Source organism: Vitis vinifera, chromosome 3, assembly GCF_030704535.1.
Source record: "Vitis vinifera cultivar Pinot Noir 40024 chromosome 3, ASM3070453v1".
NCBI lineage: Eukaryota > Viridiplantae > Streptophyta > Magnoliopsida > Vitales > Vitaceae > Vitis > Vitis vinifera.
The window spans coordinates 21,232,229-21,253,565 of NC_081807.1; the positions used below are offsets into that span (position 1 = coordinate 21,232,229).

The 21,337-nt window shown below is 35.1% G+C and overlaps 1 protein-coding gene across 2 annotated transcripts in view; it reads right to left on the reverse strand.

The window, feature by feature from the left end:
- Positions 1-1,820: 1,820 nt before the first annotated feature.
- LOC100250223 (nuclear pore complex protein NUP160) overlaps positions 1,821-21,337 on the reverse strand; it is a 56,986-nt gene continuing 37,469 nt past the window's right edge. The window contains exons 16-28 of one of the 2 annotated variants that reach the window (XR_785530.3): positions 20,725-20,801; positions 20,290-20,636; positions 19,591-19,659; positions 19,181-19,499; positions 18,847-18,975; positions 18,402-18,510; positions 18,233-18,304; positions 17,964-18,087; positions 13,309-13,416; positions 6,680-6,820; positions 2,703-2,876; positions 2,390-2,609; positions 1,821-2,250 (exon numbers count right to left, since the gene is read on the reverse strand). Coding sequence is in view for 1 of the 2 variants with exons in the window: in XM_010649923.3 (XP_010648225.1) it covers positions 2,565-2,609; positions 2,703-2,876; positions 6,680-6,820; positions 13,309-13,416; positions 17,964-18,087; positions 18,233-18,304; positions 18,402-18,510; positions 18,847-18,975; positions 19,181-19,499; positions 19,591-19,659; positions 20,290-20,636; positions 20,725-20,801 (1,714 nt within the window). In the remaining variant the exon portion in view is untranslated. Of the gene's footprint in view, positions 2,610-2,702; positions 2,877-6,679; positions 6,821-13,308; positions 13,417-17,963; positions 18,088-18,232; positions 18,305-18,401; positions 18,511-18,846; positions 18,976-19,180; positions 19,500-19,590; positions 19,660-20,289; positions 20,637-20,724; positions 20,802-21,337 lie in introns of both variants that reach the window. The other variant, XM_010649923.3, reaches the window with a different exon arrangement.

The window sequence follows — 21,337 nt, forward strand, 5'->3', positions numbered from 1 at the left end:
ATTGAGTCTTCTAATCCCACTACGATTTCCAATCCACCACCTACCTTTACTTCTTGTTCTTCTCATGTCATAAGCCCCCTCTTATCTTAAAGATTACCATTGTTATTTCATTTACAATGGTTCTTACTCCACCTCTCATCTTTTGTCCAGTGTCCTCAATTATGACAAACTAACTCCAAACCATTGAGCCTTTGTTTATACCATTTCTTCTCATGTTGAACTAACAAGTTTCTCCCAAGTTGCTACAATTCCAAAATGGCAAGAGGCTATGTCAATTGAATTGTAAACTTTGGAGAGTAATTGCACGTGGACCTTGACCACCTTACCACCTAACAAGCATGTAGTTGGGTGCAAGTGGGTTTATCATATTAAATTCAAAACTAAAGGTTTTATAGAACGTTACAAAGCTCGTTTAGTGGCAAAAGGATAACTTAGCAAGAGGGCATTGACTACTTTGACACTTTTTCTCCTAAGGCCAAACTAGTTACAATTAAAATGTTACTTGTCTTGTCTTCCATTTATGGTTGGAGTTTGACCTAATTAGATGCCAATAATGCTTTATTTGCATAATGATCTTAATGAGAAAGAGTACATGAGCTTGCCACTTGGTTTCTATCGCGAGGGAGAGTACACTTTGCCTGCAAACACTGTCTGCAATTGCATAAATCTTTATATGGACTTAAGCAGGCCTTAAGGCAATGGTTTTCAAAATTCTAGTGTGCTTATCACCAAGGGTTTTAAGTAATCCACTATTGAAGACTCTCTTTTTGTGAAAATTAGTCGTAACACTTTCATGGCATTGCTTGTATATGTTGATGACATTATCTTAGCTAGCAACAATCAGGAGGTAGATGACTTAGAGAAGTTTCTTGATGGATGCTTCAAGCTCAAGGACTTAGGACCCTCAAAATATTTTCTAGGGTTAGACATTGCTAGATCTCCTAAAGGTATTTTTCTTAGCTAAAGACACTACGCTTTGCAGCTCTTATTAGATTCAGGCTTTACTTGGATGCAAGCCAAGAAAAACGCCTATGGATCCTAACACCAAGCTTTCACAATGGGACTTTCTCGATGATCCCACTGTATAGAAGGATGATTGGTATGATGCTATATCTCACCATCACAAGACTAGATTTGTCTTCTGCAATAACCAAGCAGCTTTACATATTGCAACCAATCTTGTGTCCCATGAATGTACCAAACACATTGAAATTGACTACCATTTAGTGAGAGAAAAAGTACAAGCTGATGTTATCAAAATACTACGGTGGTGTTTGTTTTTTTACTTAATTCTAAATAGAACCTTAATACTTAATAGTATTAAATATTAGGTTGTTTGTTTTTGTAGTATTTTATTTCTATTAAGTATTAAAAAGTAAAAAAAACCATTATGTTATTTTTTTTATTTAGAAAAAGCCACATATTTTGGCTTTTTCTATTTAGTAAAAAGTTTATAATAAGTCATTAAAAAGTAAAAAAACAAACAACCTAAATTCTAAAACTAAATGATTTTCAGCAAAAAGCCAAAAAAACAAACACCACCTACGTGTTTCCTCATAACACTGACTTACAAACCTATTGGCAAGATGAAAATTCACAATATTCATTCTCCATTATATTAAAACTAGTTGTAGTATCTTTGTAATAAAAAAAATAGTATTTTACCTTGTTTTTTTTCTTTTTTTTTTCTTTTTTTTTTTTTTTTTGTAACTTTTCTGTTTTCATAAGCAAATATCTAAGCTTTGCTTTGCTTTGTTATAAGGTTGGTTACAAAACCCATTCTCCAAGCAACAGATATAAAATAACACTTTTCTCTGATATAGCCATGAATCTATAGACTTATATATCACATCAAATTACTTCATAATTACAGTAATGCTTCTCTATCTATCATTTTAGCACTGTTACAATCAATTTTTGGTTAAGTAGCTATCTAACATTTATGCCTAAACCAGCTAATGAGCTTCGGTAATCAATCAGTGTTTTCCTTATGTCGCCCACATCTGGATATAAACCCCAAGTCGTGCCAACAATGGATTACATGTTTCCCTTTTTCCTCATTTGCAAATCATCCAAGTTTTCTATTACTACATCACTGAATAAAAAAAAACACAAGGAACGCCAGGATTCAAATTTTTCATTCTCAAAGTGCATCCGAAATAGGAGAAGAAGAAGACATCATGTTTGCAACAAATGGGCAGATTCTCCAATTCCAAATTCTCCACTCACAGGAAAATCAGCAGCTGCCAACTGTTTCGAGGAAGATAATTACATGGGGGTAAAGCTCACTTAAATGATTTCACAAAATTCCTTATAATGGAAATATATTTGACTTCCAGAATCATCATATTAAATTTCATGACTAATTACAGCTTGTAAAATCACTTACATGTAACACTTTTGTCACACCGGGCCTTTAAGACGCAGCATAATGCTAGGAAAAGCAGCTAGTGAACAAGGTTCTTTCCTAGAAGACTTTTTGGTATTCCTGATCCTCTCTTTGCTGTGCAAACCCTAAATACTGAGATGGTGTTTCGCAGATTAGCCAAATTTGCTAAATTTTCTTACCGGACAGAAGAAGATAGTGCATCATCTGAGTCCACCTTTAGCTGAAAATAGTGGATAAAAATGGTGAGAATTTCTCATATAGCAGCAGAGGAAAATTAAGGCAAACAAGGACCACACAAGGAAATGGAGAATACAAGGTTAAGATGTCTCAGCAAAGCTTCATGTAGTAGTTTTTTCAGCTTATCACATTGATCAACCATGTTACCCGAACTGATCATTTCCTCAAGCTGGCACCATAGACGCTCAATTGTTGTGTAAGGAAACCAAACTGCAGATGGCCTCTTCCGGTGAATTATATCAGCTGGTCTCTGAAAAAGATTGATAGTGACACGTTTCTTCATTACACAGCCCACCAAACATTACTTACATGTTTCATATACTATGAATAATCAAATAATCAAATAATGGTCAAGTGGCCACATCTCCTTCGAAGATCTCATGGATGTGATGGTCAAATTGTTACTTTACCAAGTAATGGGTTTAAAGGTACAAATCAATGTTACCTGGATCATAGACTTGCCATGGTATGTGGAATGGAAAATGTTCACTGCTCTAGAAGTTGGCATGTGAGAATAAAACATAAATTTGATGGGAGCAAGTTTAAATAATTTGTATTGGAAGCTATTGTAACTTAGAATGTGAGAATGAAATAGTTGTTTTTTCATTCAATAAATAAAATGCTATATATATATATATATATATATAATTTTTTTTTTCCTTTCCCCCTTTTGGTTTTCTATGTTTTCCTCAAGTCATTTTCAGAAGCATTTTTTCCTTTTTGAATATGAATTAACCATGTGAGGCATAAGTGCATCCTAGTGTGTTTGGTTGCTGTCCCTCTTTACCCCAATATTAGGGGTTGATTCATAACTTTTAATAATGCCTCTCTAGAAGGGAAATAATAAGTTCATATGGTTGTCAAATTCATCAGAATTAGTATTATAGAGCAAAAGTGCACAGATTTTGCATCATGCAATGCAGTCTGCTTCATATATCACTAGTTACAAGCAAATTGTGGTAACTTGTAGAAATACATTATCTCACTAGTTACAGCCAAATTGTTGTAACTGGTAGAAATACATTATCAGGAACGAGACCAATAAAGATGTGAGGAGAGATCACTACAGTAGGAAGGAATTTTCATGAAATAACAGTATTTCACAATTTTCTTATCATTGTAAAGATGGCTTCTGTTTCAAGCAATGAACCCATGACCACATTCAATAGTGAATCTCATAAAATTATTGATAAAACTTGAATGGAACATATCAATTTACCTTTGTTGGCCTACTAGATTAGTTTGATTCAACTATTTCCACAGTCCAATTTGAAATGATTTGGTAGCCACATGCTCTCAATTTTGATGGGGTTGGACTCCGAGGATAATGAGATCTTCCTTACAAACCAGACTACATAAAAGAAGCACTTCTAAGGGGTGATAAACCATTCTAAATCACTTCAATAGAACTATCAAATCTTGTATGATCCTAATAGTTCCAAATCCACCTAGTTTTAAGCTTCTTCTTCCCCTGTTAAACTATTAGTTATCTCCAGAACTTATGATATTAGGGAATGTGCTGGCAATGTATATCAAGCTAGCTAATACCCAGCATCCTGCCAAATGTGCAGCCTTATCTCATATGCAGGTTCAATAAATGAGGACATAAACAGATATAAAGGTTAGAATCCAAGATCCCCAAGAACCATAGTTATGATGTCATGCTTAGCTATTAGATCAAAAGCTTAAGCTGCTAGGGAATGGGCCAAGAATGTATATCAAGCTGACCTCAAGACCTCCCTCCCTTAAACCACTTTAATGCCTGACAGTTCCACCTAAAAACAAAAGGACCCATATCTAGTCCTATTAGGACTAGAAGCAGAACAGAAAGTTTGCTTTGCTACAAAAAGTGTTAAAAGGGAGAATTCCCTTGCTCCCCATCCCCCAGCTGCCGTGTATTCTCTTGTCAGAATAAACAAATGAATCCATGCTGTTAGGGTATTTTATTTAGTTGGCAATTTTGTTCCTTTCTTACTAATTGGATGCAACTTACTTCCTTGGGTCTTATTCATTTCAAGACAACTTTGCATTTCATCAAATTTGGATCAAATTATTTAGTAAGATTTAAGGTATGTATTTATGGTTGGTAAAGCTTTTGAAATGACTAATACAATAAATTAGGAAGAGAATACTTTCTATTTCTTAATTTGATTTCCATTATATTTTTAATTCCAAGAATAGTTTTTGATAAGTTTTAAAATTATGTTTCTCTAAATTTGTGTTTGATTCTAAAAAGAATTTTTGTAATATTTCAAAATTGTGATTATTTCTAAATTAGTATTTGATTCTAAAAACAAGTTTTAGAATATTTTAGAATTAGAAAACTCTCCATAATTCTAAAAAGAATTTTATAAATACAAATAGAGATATTCTATTTAAAAACGTATGGTGGAATTTTATGAACCCATAGATGGTATAGCCATTCATCAAAATCTTGATCCTCCAACTCTCAAACTTTCAAGATCTTTCTTGAGAGTAACTTTTGACTATAACAAAGGTTAGAGATCTTCGATTAGGGCTTTGAGGGATCCACTAAGGAGCATGGGGGAGTGTTGCATCAGGAACGTGGAAAAGGAGTATAGGTGCTGACAATATAAGATCCTAGGTAGTAGGTGTATCCGATCAAGTAAAATTATGTACCATTTTCTCATATTTAGTGGATTATTTAGCTATTAAGAGACTACCCATGGTTTTTTACACTAGGAGGTTACTAGGTGGTTTTTCCATGTAATATCCTATGTTCATTTGTATAATTGATTTTATTTATATTTACATGAGATTTTTGCTCTCTCTAAAGAATTAATGTAAAGTTTTGTGTGTACAATTTCCAAGTCTTTTTAGAGTCACCACTACTAAAAACTGTCTTATTTCAGCTATCCTTGGTAATAACACTTCATTGTCTTGGGATCTTACTTTTCGTCCTTGGTTATAGCAGATACAGAGATTGAGGATTTTGAAAGATTAATGTCCTTATTGTCCAATTTCCATCTGTCTCCTTATATTTCAGATACGAGATCTTGGGTACCGTCCGCATCAAAAGTTCTCTCAATTAAGTCGTTTTTTTCAGTCTTATCCTGTTCTCTAGATTCAATCCCCTTCTACCCAACTAATTTTCTTTGGAATTCAAAAGTTCCATCTAAGGTCAAGGCCTTTGCATGGTTTGTGACACTTAAGAAGGTAAATACTAATGACTTGCTATAGTTGAAAAGACCTTTCAAAGCCCTTAGTCTTGATTGGTGCATCCTATATAGGAGTAGTAGTGAGACAATTGATCATCTTTTCTTGCATTGTTCGATTGCTTCGGGATTGTGGCAAAGGTAGGATGAAGTGGGTTTCACCAGGCACTATTTGTGATATGATGGTGATTTCCTTCAAGTGTTTTGGGAATTCATTTAGAGGAAGGACTCTTTAGAGGATAGCTTATCTCTCTTTATTGTGGATTGTGTGGAAAGAGAGGAATGCTAGGATTTTCGAGAACACTTGGAGGACGTTGGATTCATTATGGGATTCGCTTCATTTTTTTGTTTCTTTTTGGGCTTACTGTATAGACATTTTTAAACCCTACCCTTTGAGTGTAATTCAGCTTAGTTGGCTCTCAATTTGTACACCATTTTTTTGGTTATAGGGCTGCTGTTGGTTTGCTTGTACAGGCCTTTTTGTTCTTTTTGCGTAACCTTCTTTGTTTTGCGGAGGTTTGCTTAGTTACTTTTGATCAAGTTTGTTTTTCTATTAATACAGTTGTTTGTTTCTGATTTTTTTTTTTAAAAAAACAAGAATTAATGTAAAGGGACAAACCTAAAATAGGTAATAAAATATTAATATAGGGATTAATTCAAATACTACACCTTCTAGGTAGTTCCATTATATCAAGACTAAGACAATTTCTTTCACATACCATGATCAAAGTTTGAGATGTAATGACATAAATTCTTATACAGTGTAAATTTATGAAAATCCTAAATAAAATGAAGGGGCCAGCAGGAATGCATGTAATTTCATGGACTTTATAATAGTGTGAATGTCATGAGTAGCAAGGAAAAGATTGCAATTTACCATTGATGCAAATGACTCTATGTACTCAAGTAGCAGAGTGGTAGCTTCTGTATATCGACCATGATCAACATAGAGTTGAAATAAGGTTGCAGTATTTGATTCTTGGCCAGTCATTCCCCAATAACTTTCCTTCTGATTACCCTGTCAGAACCATGATGGTGTGAGTCAAGTGTGCCTTCGAATCATGATACAACACAGAGAAGGCATATATCCAGTTGAAACACCAAAAGTTATCTGTAACATGTCAAAATATGCTAAAACAACTCTAATGAGAAAGGAAAGACCACATAGAGAGAAGAAATGAGCTTCATTCAGGCAAAAATGAGTTTCGGATTGCTCTCAGAACAGTGCATAGAATTACCAATTTCTGGAATTCAGAGCATCTATTCCTTGGTTCATTGATGATAAGAAGACTATTCATTTGAGGGTGTTGGAAGGATGATAAGAAGACAGTTAATTTGGTGCAAACAACAGAGGTGACAGTGATTTGAAGGATAAAATTATCTTAAAAGATAAATGACATTGATGAGTAAAGCAAAAGTACATATATATATATTTTTTTTATCAAAAACGAAGAAGAATATATTAATAGAAGAAAAGATACAGGAGAAAGAAAAGATACAAAAGAAAGAGAAGAAAGCAAGGGAAGGGTGAGAGGTCCTTCCTACACAAACTGAACAAAGGAGAAAACTCCCAACAATAGAACTCTAAGAACAAAGAGAAACCCTAACAAACTTCAAACTTTTGAGGCGCAAACCGCAATCCAGTTGAGTTGTAAAACACTTAGAGGAACTCCTCTAAAAGCTTCAGTACAAGAAGCCCAAAGAAAAGAATAGAACCGAATCAAATCCCATAACACCTCTTCTGTTCTCCCTTTATCCTCAAATATCCTATTGTTTCTCTCTTGCCACACCAACCAAATCAAGGTAAGGCAAGCGATTTGCCAAAGTGTCTTGCCTCTTAATGAGTTCCCCAAGCCTTTAAAAGTAATAACCATCATGTCCTCAACACTCCTTGGAGGGACCCAAACCAACCCTGCTAGATTGAACAACTTGTGCCAGAGTCCAATGGTAACAGGACAATAAAGAAAAAGGTGGTCAATCGACTCTCCACTTCCTTTGCAAAGAATGCACCATTGAGGACAGAGGGATTTGTAGGGTCTTCTCAATTGCAGTTTATCATTAGTGTTTACCTTCCCATGTGCTACTAACCAAGCGAGGGCCTTAACCTTTGAAGGCGCTTTTGAACTCTGTTGAATATAATGTATTTATAGTATATAATCTTTCCTCGTTAATATAGGTCACATGTATGGTAGTTAGGACTCCTGGCCTTGTATATATATATTGCTCAATTGTAAGTAAATAGATGAATGAAAATTAAGGTTTTTCTTCTTTCTCTCTCTCTCAACATGGTATTAGAGCCAAGGGAGAAAACCTAATTCTTTCCTGTTTCCCGTGTCATCAACTCCGGGAAACCTTCCGGTGACCGTGTTTCATTCCGGTCACCTTCCCCATCTCCCAATACTTTCCGGTCAGTCGGATCGTTGTCAGAAAACACTCACCGCCGGCGAACTTTTCCGGCGACATCTTTTTCCGACACCGACCACACCATTCTTTTCCACCACTTCTGAGTCTCTTCCTGTTTCTGAAGTCTTGCCCATTCCCATTGTCTCCCCACCTGATGCTATGCCTCCTCGACTACTTCAGGTTTATCATCGTCGCCCTCGTGTCGTTGCTCCTCTCCCTTTTGCTGAGGCACCTACTGACTCACTTCCTATCCCTTCGGCTTCACCTGCCCCGGCTTTGCCTTCTCCTAATGACTTACCCATTGCTGTTCGGAAAGGTACTCGCTCTACTCGTAATCCTCAGCCTATTTACAATTTTTTGAGTTATCATCGATTATCTTCACCATATTCTGCTTTTGTTTCTGTTATATCCTCTGTTTCTCTTCCAAAGAGCACCCATGAAGCTCTTTCCCATCCAGGCTGGCAACAGGCAATGGTGGATGAAATGGCTGCTCTGCACTCTAATGGCACTTGGGATCTTGTTGTTTTACCCTCTGGTAAATCTACTGTTGGCTATCGTTGGGTCTACGCAGTTAAGGTTGGTCCTGATGGTCAAGTTGATCGCCTTAAGGCCCGCTTAGTTGCTAAAGGTTATTCTCAGGTTTATGGTTCTGATTATGGTGAGACATTCTCCCCTGTTGCCAAGATTGCTTCTGTCCGTCTGCTTCTCTCCATGGCTGCTATGTGTTCTTGGCCTCTTTATCAGTTGGATATTAAAAATGTCTTCCTTCATGGTGATCTTGCCGAGGAAGTTTATATGGAGCAACCTCCTGGTTTTGTTGCTCAGGGGGAGTCTGGTTTAGTGTGCAAGTTACGCCGTTCTCTATATGGCTTGAAACAATCTCCTCGAACATGGTTTGACCGTTTTAGTTCTGTTGTTCAAGAGTTTGGCATGCTTCGCAGTACAGCAGACCATTCAGTTTCCTATCATCATAACTCCTTGGGGCAGTGTATTTATCTGGTTGTTTATGTGGACGACATCGTCATTACAGGCAGTGATCAGGATGGTATTCAGAAACTAAAGCAACATCTTTTTACCCACTTTCAGACCAAAGACTTGGGGAAACTTAAGTATTTCTTGGGAATTGAGATAGCTTAATCCAGTTCTGGTGTGGTCCTTTCCCAAAGGAAGTATGCTTTAGACATCCTGGAAGAAACCGGTATGTTAGACTGTAAACCGGTAGACACACCTATGGATCCGAATGTCAAACTTGTACCAGGACAGGGGGAGCCTTTAGGAGACCCCGGGAGATATCGACAGCTCGTAGGTAAATTGAACTATCTCACCATTACTCGTCCAGACATTTCTTTTCCTGTGAGTGTTGTTAGTCAATTCCTACAGTCACCATGTGATAGCCATTGGGATGCCGTAATCCGCATTCTTCGATATATCAAAAGTACACCGGGCCAATGTGTGTTGTACGAGAACAGAGGTCATACTCAGGTTGTTGGTTACACAGATGCAGATTGGGCTGGCTCACCCATAGATAGACGTTCTACTTCAGGGTACTGTGTTTTTATTGGAGGTAATCTAATATCTTGGAAGAGTAAGAAACAAGATGTAGTGGCCAGATCTATCGCTGAAGCCGAGTATCGAGCTATGGCTTTGGCAACATGTGAACTCATATGGTTGAGACATCTTCTTCGAGAGTTGAGATTTGGAAAGGATGAACAGATGAAACTCATCTGTGATAACCAGGCCGCATTACATATTGCATCCAATCCAATCTTTCATGAAAGGACCAAGCATATTGAAGTTGACTGTCATTTCATTAGAGAGAAGATCGCATCAGGATGTGTTGCTACAAGTTTTGTTAATTCAAATGATCAACTAGCAGACATCTTCACTAAATCTCTCAGAGGTCCTAGGATTAAATATATTTGTAACAAACTTGGTGCATATGACGTATATGCTCCAGCTTGAGGGGGAGTATTGAATATAATGTATTTATAGTATATAATCTTTCCTTGTTAATATAGGTCACATGTATGGTAGTTAGGACTCCTAGTCTTGTATATATATATTGCTCAATTGTAAGTAAATAGATGAATGAAAATTAAGGTTTTTCTTCTTTCTCTCTCTCTCAACAAACTCCACAAGAATTTGGCCGGAAGGAACAAGATAGGATTTGAGACTTTTGACAAGGCCAAGATAAAAGATTTCACTGAAAACAAACCTGACAAAGACAAAGACCACGCTCTTGAGTGTTGGTCAAACCAGCCTTTTGAAGTACATGGGAGGTATGCAACAAACGCTTAAAAGCACAAAAAAGGGAGAGGACCAACAAAAAAACTGCGTCCTCCTCAACAAGAACCCACCCAATCCACAAAATCTACAATCGAAGGATTAGAAAATAAAAATAACCTAGACCAATCCCATAGATTACAAAGGAAAGCGTGTTCTAGTCCTTGAATGAATTGTTCCTCGTTCTCGAAAGCTCTTCTATTTCTTTCCTTTCAAACTGTCCAAAATAAGCAAAGAGGAGCAACTCACCACACCTTTTTCCACCTTTTACCAACAAAAGAACCATGTCATCCTAGAAACATGTCTCTAACCAAAGAAGGAAGTGTCCAAAGCACATTAAACAGGCAGAACACAAGATTCCATACACTCTTGTCTTAGCACAATGGATAAGAATGCAATCAATGGTCTCTTCCTCTTCAAGACAAAGGAAACATCTATTTGCCAAAGACCACCCTCTTCTCTTTAAACGATCCAAAGTTAACACCTTTGCCTAAGAAGCCTCCTAAGCAAAAGAACTCACCTTTGAGGGTACCCAAGAATTCCAAATCTCATTAGCAGGAAAGGGCAAAGTACTTTGAGTCTCTAAGGTCGAATATAAGTCTTTGACTGAAAACCTCCCATTTTTTGGTCCCAACTAAATCACTTTATCTTCTTGATCCCTGCACACTGTCCTCCCGTGCAAACTCAAGAGAAACCGCTCCACCAAATCTAGTTCCCAATCATTAATAGCCCTAATAAAACTAGTGGCCCAACACCCCCCTTCAATTGTTGAGTGCCAAACATTCACCACCCAATCCTCCTTAGAATAAACAATAGAATAAAGAGCAGGGTAAGAAGTACACAGTGCCACATCACCACACCACTTACCCTTCCAAAATTTCACCCTCTGCCCACTACCAACTGAGAAAACAACTCCATTAGATAAACGTTCCCATTCCTTTCTAATGGCTTTCCATAATCCTACCCCATAACTTCCTCTCACCACCTTAGAGCACTACCCTCCCTATTCCACCCCGTACTTGCCACTTATAATTTGCTTCCACAAAGCTCTCTTATCTTTTGCAAACTGCCAGCTCCATTTGCCTAGAAGAGCTTTGCACAATATAAGTGAAAGTAAAGAGATAGATTTAGAGAATTCAAACTCGGGTTTTATAGTGGTTCGGCACTTCCTTGCCTACGTCCACTTTCCTCAATCTCCTAACCGAGTGAGGGTTCCAATAACTTGAAGCTTCAACCAAGCTTCTAATCTTCTTACACTTGGATTCCGGCTCCAATGGGCTCTTACACAATCTCTTCAAGAATTACACCTCTCGAAGGCTTAAACGCTTGGCTTTTACAAGAATAAAACACTCAACCTAGCTCAAGGATGGATCAAATACAAAACAAGGCTAGGATGATTCACAAAGGTGCACTAAGGAGTATGCAAATGATGATTTAATGCACCAAGAAAGAAATGAGAACTTTTTGATCAAGAACAAGTAGGTAGATAATTGATTGCAAGTGTTCTCTTATTCATAAATGAAGTGGAGCTCTTAATTTATAGATTTCTAAGCTCGGGAGTCAAAAACAGCAAAAGGTACCCTCGATCGGTCGAGCTAGGGGTCGACCGGATCATTAACCGTTGGGCATTAAATGCTTTGATAGGTTACCGTTGCCTTAACCGGACCTCGGCCGGGAAGGATGTGAACCTCAACCAGGAAGAGAAGGCTACTGGATGAGAGAGAGTGTTTTTGACACTCCTCGACCGGTTCTCGATCGGACAGGGTCAACCGGTTGACTGGTTCCCCAACCGGTTGAGCCGGTTGGCCATGAAGCTTAGCAAGATTCTTTAACCCAATCCACCCTTACTCTTATCTGTACAAACAACAGACCACCCTACTAAGTCTAGCTTCCGCTCAAGTGCTCCTCCTCCCCGAAGGAAATCCCTTTGAATCTGTTCCAAACTCATCCTAATTGTCTTTGGAATACAGAACAAAGACATGAAGTAGATCGACATGCCAGAAAGAGTGCTTCAAATTAGGGTAAACCTCCCACCCTTGGATAAGTATTGCCTTTTTCACATGGCTAGCTTTCTACGGAACCTCTCCTCTACCCCATCCCATACTGTCAGACTTGTAAGGGGCCCCAAGGGGAAGACCCAAATACGACAATAGAGGTGTTCCCACCTTGCATCCAAACTCAATGTGAGAACAAAATTTCCAGCCTTGACTTACATAACAAATAAAACTTCTTTGATTTGGAAAAAACTAGACTTTTGAACTAAAAATTGCAGGTAGAGTTTCCATCATAACCAGAAAAAGGAGAAGCAAAAACAGTTTTGGACAATGAGAGCAGATTGACAGTACTCAAGCAAGGTTTACAGAAGTTATGCCTTGATGTACCCTAAAGGTGGATTCAATCACTGAGGATAAACAGCCTTATAGAGTTGATGGTGGCTTCACTTAAATGTTTAAACACACACAAACACAAATTCTGTTAGGAAATATTATGAAAAGGCAAATTAAAGATTGTTCTTGCTACTTTTTCTTTTCAACCAATAGAAAAATTAAGAAGGAAATTTGAAAACGGGCAAAAAAACTGCTGTTTGACAGTGAATAGGCTAGAACCTCTGAGAAGATTGTCCAAGGAGCCAATAAAGTACCCAGCAATAAACTAAATATGTATCTCTCTCAATGTGTGTGTATGTGAAAACATTTAAGTGAAGCCATAGTATTTTCCAACAAAAATTTAACAGAAAATTTTAAACTTCAAGGATGCCTTCATCATATTTTTGACAAGCCACCCAAGTTATTCAGTTGAATTTAAAAAACAAACAATTACCTTGAACATATGAACCAACCAAAGAGGCAATTCAATCTGTGGATCTGTGCGAAGAAGAGTTTCAGCAACTATTACTGGTAATCTGGCATTAAATCCTTTATATTTTTCCTGCAATTAATGTATTCTATGACAATTAGTGAGGAAATCAATTGAGTGCAGAAAAGGGAAAACTTTCATGATTGCTTATCCAAAATGAAGTGTGAAAACAATTATATCTAAAATTTGCAATGGAAAAAGGAACAAGTCACAGGTGGATGAATGTAAAAGCCACTGCATATTCTATGATCTATGGACATACTGACAAGCTGGACATACCAACAAGCTGTCTGACATTTTTAATTTAACTTTTATTTTTTATATTAGAAACACAACATTTTCATTAAAATGGATTAATAAGTACAAAAGAAGGATGAGAAATTCTTCCCACAATTACAAAATCTGATTAAAGCAGAGGAAGAGAATCCTTCTACAAAAATACATTGGCAAATGTTCCTTTCTTTGCTAATTTACCCTTTTGATTTACATATCGAAAACCAATCAAGTTGAATGAAATTGAGTGTTATGCCCTTAAAAAGCGAAAGTAGTAGAAGCCCAAAAGGAGGAATAAAAATAAATTAGGTCCCATATCAACTCAGAAGTCCATTTATTCTCAAAGATCCTTGCATTTCTTTTCCACCATACTATTCAAATCAACGTAAAGCAAGCAATATGCCATAAAACTTTGCCTCTAATAGAATTCCCCAATCCCCTAAAAGAAATGGTCATTATGTCATTGATACTTTTAGGAGAAACTCAATCCAATTCGGCTAGTTTAAATAATTTATGCCATAGTTCCATATTCAGTAGACAATGTAAAAAAAGGTGATCAATCGACTGTCCGTTGTTCAAACACAAAATGCAACAATGAGGACTGAGGGCCATGAAAGGTCTTCTCACCTGAAGCAAGTCATTTGTGTTAACTCTCTAATTTGCTATTAATCAAGCAAATGCCTCAACCTTTTGATGAGGCTTTGACTTCCAAATGAATCTTGCTAGAGAGAAAAGGGTTGGAATTGATTGATTGCATAAGGCTAGGAGAAATAGCTTCACTATGAATAAGCCTGAGGATAATAATGACCAAACTCTCAAATCTAGAAAGGACAGTGATAGGTTCACACAATTTGGAATGGACATGAGGCTTTTGAGATCCTCAATCTCCAAATCAATGAGGTTTTGACAAAAGGTAAAGTTCCAACCAAATGGGGAAGAGAAATTTAAGACTTGACTTAATTCACTATAATTATTTAAAAATATGATCTAGATTTCAAGAAATTTCGGAAAGTTATTGGCAAACCAAGCAAACTAAATCGACAATTGCCTACTTAACACAACTATTTGGCTTAGTTGAGTTGAATTTTTATTTTTTCTGGTCAAAACTTTAAATTGCTCTTTGAAAACATCCCCCTAAATAATAAGCATATAAATAGATATATATAAATGTAAAATCTTTAAACATCTAAGTCGAGAACACAATCTATCAACCAAATACCAGAAATACTAATCCAAACCAATGGTACTTCTTAAACCCAAGGCAAAAGACTTTTATGAATAATATTCTGTATAAGTTTAATAGCCTTTCAAACATTTTATGATGTTGTAAGGCCATACCTTGTTAATGACATGAAAAATCTGTTAAAGAAAATACAGAAGGTGAATACTAGTTCAGCGACTCAAAAACTTTAAAAGGTTGGCTTTTCTTCAAATGGCTCTTCATTTTAAGTTCTTAACAATATGGAGTCTACTAGAAACTTTATTGGTACATTTTTTTCATGGAATAAACTCCAACTTCAATCACTTTAGAATTGTGTCATGTATATAGTCCATGTTATATGGGTTTGGGCATGGTTGTGTGCATGTACGTATCTAGGTGCTGGAATTTTTGCATCCCAAAATCTTAAGACATAGGAATTCAACTAAAACTGATCTAAACTATGAGTGTGAATACTGGGATACAGAGCAAGTTGTCTGATATATATATATATATATATATATATTTAATTTGAAACACAACATTCTCATTAAAATGGATTAGAAGGATGAGAAATCCTTCTCACAATTACAAAATTTGATCAAAACATAGGAAAAGAATCCTTCTATAAAAATACATTGGTAATGATCCTTTCTTTACTCATTTACCCTTTTGATCCACATATCAAAAACCAATCAAGTTGAATGATTTTGAGTGGTATGCCTAAAAAGTGGGAGTAGTAGAAGTCCAAAAGGAGGAATAGAAATAAATTAGGTCCCATATCATCTCAAAAGTCCTCCACATATCCTCAAAGATTCTTGCATTTCTTTCCCATTATACTATCCAAATCAATGTAAGGCAAACAATATGTCATAGAACTTAGCCTCTAATGGAGTTCCTCAATCCCCTAAAAGAAATGGTCATTATGTTACTGACACTTCTATGAGAAACTCAATCCAATCTAGCTAGCCTAAATAACTTATGTCATAGCTCCAAGGTTAGTGGACAAAGTAAAAAAAGATTATCAATTAACTATATACTTTTCAAACACAAAATGCAATGAGTAGGACTAAGGGCTATGAAAGGTCATCTCACTTGAAGCAAGTCATTTGTGTGAACTCTATTATTGGTCACTAACCAAGCAAATGTGTTGACCCATTGATGGGGTTTTTGAAGTCCAAAGGAAGTTTGTTGGAGAGAAAAGGATTGGAATTGATTGATTGCATAAGGTTAGGAAAAATGCTTTGATTGTGTGTATGGGGATGATGATAATGATGATTAAACTTTCACATCTAGGAAGGACAGTGATAGGTTCACCCAATAAAGAATGGACAATGAGGCTTTTGAGATCCTCAATTTCCGAATCAATGAGGTTTTAAAGAAAGTTAAAGTTCCACCCAAAAGGGGAAGATAAATTTAGGATCTGACTTAATTCACTATAATTATTTAAAAAAAGGATCTGATTGTTGAGAAATTTAGGAAGTTATTGATGAACCAAGCAAACTAAATTGACAATCACTTCACCTAATACAACTATTTGGCTTAGTTGAGTTGAATTTTCATTTTTTCTTGCCAAACCTTTACATAGTTCTCCAAGAACATCACCCTAGATTATTATTATCATTATTATTATTTTGATAGATAACATCACCCTAGATTATAAGCATATAAACATACTTATGAATGTAAAATCTTTAGACATCTAAGTCAAGAACATAATCTATCAACCAAATACCACAAACACTACTAAACCCATGGCCTTTAGGTATCTTTTATGAAAAATATTCTATATAATTTAAATAGCCTTTGAAACATTTTACAATTTTATAAGCAATACCTTGTTAATAATATGAAAAAACTGTTTAAGAAAATATAGAAGGTGAATGCTAGTTTAGCCAATTAAAACCCTTAAAGGGTTGGTTTTTCTTCAAATGACTTCATTTTAAGTTCTTGACAATATGGAGTCTACTAGAAACTTTATTGGTACATTTTTTCATGGAATAAACTCCAACTTCAGCCACTTTAGCATTGTGTCATGCATATAATCCATGCTATATGGGTTTATGTACGAGTGTTATGTGCAGGTACATATCTAGGTGTCAGATCTTTTGCATCCCAAAATCTTAACACATAGGAATTTAGCTAAAAATGATCTAAACTATGGGTGCAAATATGGGGATACACCATTAATGAAAAATAAATTAACACTAAATATAAACACAATAAGATAAATAATCTATAATACTACATTGTTAATTGTAGATAGAAAATTTATTTATTGTATCTTTTCTATTTTAATAAGATGCTAAATATTATTTTACTTTGATGTTATGACTAATTGTACATAAAGAATCTATTTATTATAGGTCTTTTATTTTAATAGGATGTTGAAAAAAAAACTTTAATAAAATATTATACCACATTATTAGTAAACTTTGATTAGTTTATTTTTTTTTAAATTTATATTGATTTTGTAATAAAAATTTCCCAATATATTAGATAAAGATTCAATGTAAATTAAATATGTATTTATATAAATTATTATATTTATTAGATTCATGCAAAAATTTTGATTTTTTATATTAATTATTATAATTTATCTCTAGATTTCTTAGGATATTAATCTTAATATTTATATTCAAACTTTTTATGCTATTAACTATTATATACTTATTTTAAAATTTTATATAATATTAATTATTATATTTATCTTCAAATTTTATCAATTATAATTTTTTTTCTTTTTTTAAAAAGAAGATATAAAGCACTTCTTTAGTTATAAGAGTTAGAAATTAAAAAAAAAAATCTTTATTTTTTTAATTGCAATTTATTTTATACTCTCATTTGATATAATATAAAAACAATTAAGAAAGAAATAAAGAGTGAAATAATTGTATTTGATACAATATAAGCATAATTAAAAAAAAAGAGATAAAGTAGGCACGAGTTAAATAGTTGTATCCAATGGAATGTAAGTGTATCCGACATGGATCTTACAACCACACCCCATGTTGTATCGTGTCAACATGGTATTTTGACTAAAATTAGTGTCTGTGTACCACAATATATAGTAATAAGGATGTGTGTGTGTGCACATCTATGCATGTTTGCATACTTATGAGAGAGAGAGAGAGAGAGAGAGAGAGACAAGATATAGCTCAAGTGTTTCCCATCGATTACTCCCGTTAGATTGCTGGGTTGAAGGATCCGGATCAATAGAACCATGAATGGCTGTATCATCCTTTGATGATGTCAACAGAAGGCCATGTGTCCTGAAATCATTCCAGAAAGATTTAGATTACATTGTACATATAAAAGTGGTCAAGAGGTATCATAGAAAGTTAAATTTAACAACCAAACCAGATTGAAAAATGAAGTATAATGCAGCAGATAAACAATGATAAAAGAATATCTTACCTGGTCAATGAGGAACCTACTCTATTTGGACAGCATTTCAATGACATGGCAATGAAAATTCTTTCCAGCTCCCTGAACAAAAGAACCAAGTTTTGCATTACAGGCATGCCAAGAAGCATACATGACTGAAATGAAATTATCTTTTACAACTTATATGCAAGAACCACACCTTTTTAATCCTGAACCCTTCCAGAATTTGAGAACAATGGTAAATGCCATATCATATAAGTTTGTCTCCACTAACAGATCAACTAAATCTGATGGGAGTTTTTGCATTCCTGTAAAGAAAACAAGAATGAGAAAACAAGAAATAATGTCCAGCAAACTATTAAACTACTTCATACGAACTGAAAAGAAGATTTTAAATGCTTAAGAAAATCTGAGTAAAAAAGTAGTCCATCAACAGTGATGATGTTTCTGTACAAAATAAAGGTTCAAGGATCCAATTATGCATGAAACTTAAAGACTTTCGATGAGCAGAAGTATATAGGATTTTGAAACTCTAGTTTCATTCAAACATCAGTGGCTTTGAAATTGGAATTAGCTTCTGAAGTTCACAAGGTCGATGCTTCCAAGACACTAAATAGACAAAATAACCTAAAAATAAAGATTACCAGTATATGTCCATTTGACATTTGCTAATGAGAGCAAATATTCTGCTGTAGTTAGCACAAACTCATTTTCAAGTTTCTCAACATCAACATAAGAATAGAGTTTTTGAAGCTGAGCATCATTGCTGGAAGCTGTAGCAAAGGTAAACATAAAACAATGTTATTGCTTCTAAGTAAACCATGTAATGCATGATAGGAGATAAGATCAGTCTTTAATATTGAACAAGAGTTTATCATAGAAGGCAAGCATGGGCAAAAGAACAATAATAGATCTGGAAACAATAAGATTAACTGAATAATAAACAAAAAAAAATTATTTTGTCATTGCAGTATTTACACTGTTCTTCCACCATCTTTTTAGCCTTTTTGCTCGGATAATGCTCATTGTGAAGAGGATTTCCTCCAAGGAGAGGATTGATCCAAGCACATGCAGGATGAACAAGATATAAAGCATTGATAGCAGCAGATAGCCCATTCAGCCTCTCTTGCAGTGTTAGAGATAGGTTTGGGCAATCCCTCAGCACTGATTCAGTTCTCAGACGAGCTGAATAAAGATAAATGTAACTTGCTGCTCTTCGCCAGTTATGTCTATGCATTTCAAAAGCATAAAGCAACTTATACGGGTTTGGTTTTGCTGCAATATCTGATCGCTCTGCCTAAATATTTTAGAGGAAAAACATCAATGATTTCAGTCAGCAAAAATATCAGCCAATGTAGTTCTCTTGCCATTTTGCAACTAGGACATACCTTCCAGGCTAGCTCTCTCTCAACCTTTTCTGTTAAACCAATGAAGGGTAGTTGACCATCACAAAGAATCTGCAAGGAACAGGAACACAAATTTTCTTTTAGAAGTAAAATAACATGAAAAAAATTAATTTTCCATGTGATCAATAAATGGTGATAACATTATGTACTCTCCAAATACCATAAGACAGTCCGTTGCTAGGAAAATAAGAGAAATATGACAACGATTGCATATTGTATGATGAAAAGGTTAGGCCAATAGTACTTAATCTCACAGACATTAAACAGGAACATATCCTAAACATTAGACACAAAAATGATAATTGAATTATATATATTGTAATTTCTATTTCTCTTTGATGAATTAAGCTTCAAACTTGCTAGACTACTTTTATCAGGCATTTTCTGCATACCAGAGGATATTCTAGCATACTTTGAGCTCTAAACAGAAGAGGATGTTCTGACATACTTTTAAGCACTAAACAGAAAATTGTCTTACAGAATTCTCATATTGCCTTTTGGGAAGATAAACACCAGGCTAATTTAGTCACATGTTCATATTTGCTAAATGGAATGCTTCAAATATATTATTGATTTAAACTACATTGGAAATTATGGATCATTTTCTGATTGCTGAAAGTAATAAAGAAAATTGTTAATGGATGGAGACAAGCACTAAAAAAAAAAAAAATTCTAGAAAACCTTTATGGCACCATGTTCATAAAGAACAATTATGAAACGCCTTAAGCAGATGTATTTGCTTTCTTCATCTGGATTTGATATTATGGCACAATAAGCATCATAGAAGTGATTGAGATCTAAAGTAAATTTGAAGACGTTTGCCCATAGTCGGCCTTTAAAAGAAGTGGCCAATTCATTAAGAGGGTCTTCTCCACAGCTGTCATTTTGTGGACCAAGCGCTTCATCAACTTGTTCAAGTGCAGCAAGAGCAAACTGGCAAGCACCTTCACTGATATTATATTGCTCAAATATCTGCATTGCCCATTGATAATAGTGAAGCTTCCATGCTGCAGATGATACATGACCATCTGGGAAAGAAAAACAATAGTAAAAAACAAATAAATAAAAAGATAAATCTGTTTAGAAAATAATTATGGGTCATTCTAAAAAACTTACTGAAACCAAGGTGTGGCAATCCTGCTTCAGAAGACAAACTCTGCAAGGCCTGTGAAGCTCCCTCTCCAGATGAAGCTCTGGGCAAAAAAGATTGCAATATAAATTCAAAACTTCTAAAAGTACAAGCCCATGAAGGCTTATCCTTAATTTATGTCAAAATCAAATTGAAGATTCTGTTTTGGAACTAAAATATAGCAAGGAAATAGCAGCTATTTAGGGGCAGAATATAGTCACTCAGTTGAGAACAATCTTCTAGGCAAACCAGAGCATAATACAGTAAGAATTTCAAATTCAGGTGCACAACAAGCTTGGGCATCCCACCAAGGAAAGGTACACACTGGTGGAGTGTGGCATGGTGAAGAAGGATTTCTATTTTTATATTGGAATGTGATATTAAAGAAATTTGAGGGAGAAAAAAAAATCTTATTTATTTTTCTCTTCTTTTCAAACTGATTATTGTATCAATATTTATACATGAATGGTTGAGATCATCTGCCTTGAAAAGAAATCTAATCCTTGATTTTAGGAGAAAGTCTCACATCAAATCAGGAGATAAAATTAGAATAGAAAATACAACTATATCATAGTTGTGACATAACTGTGACACAACTTT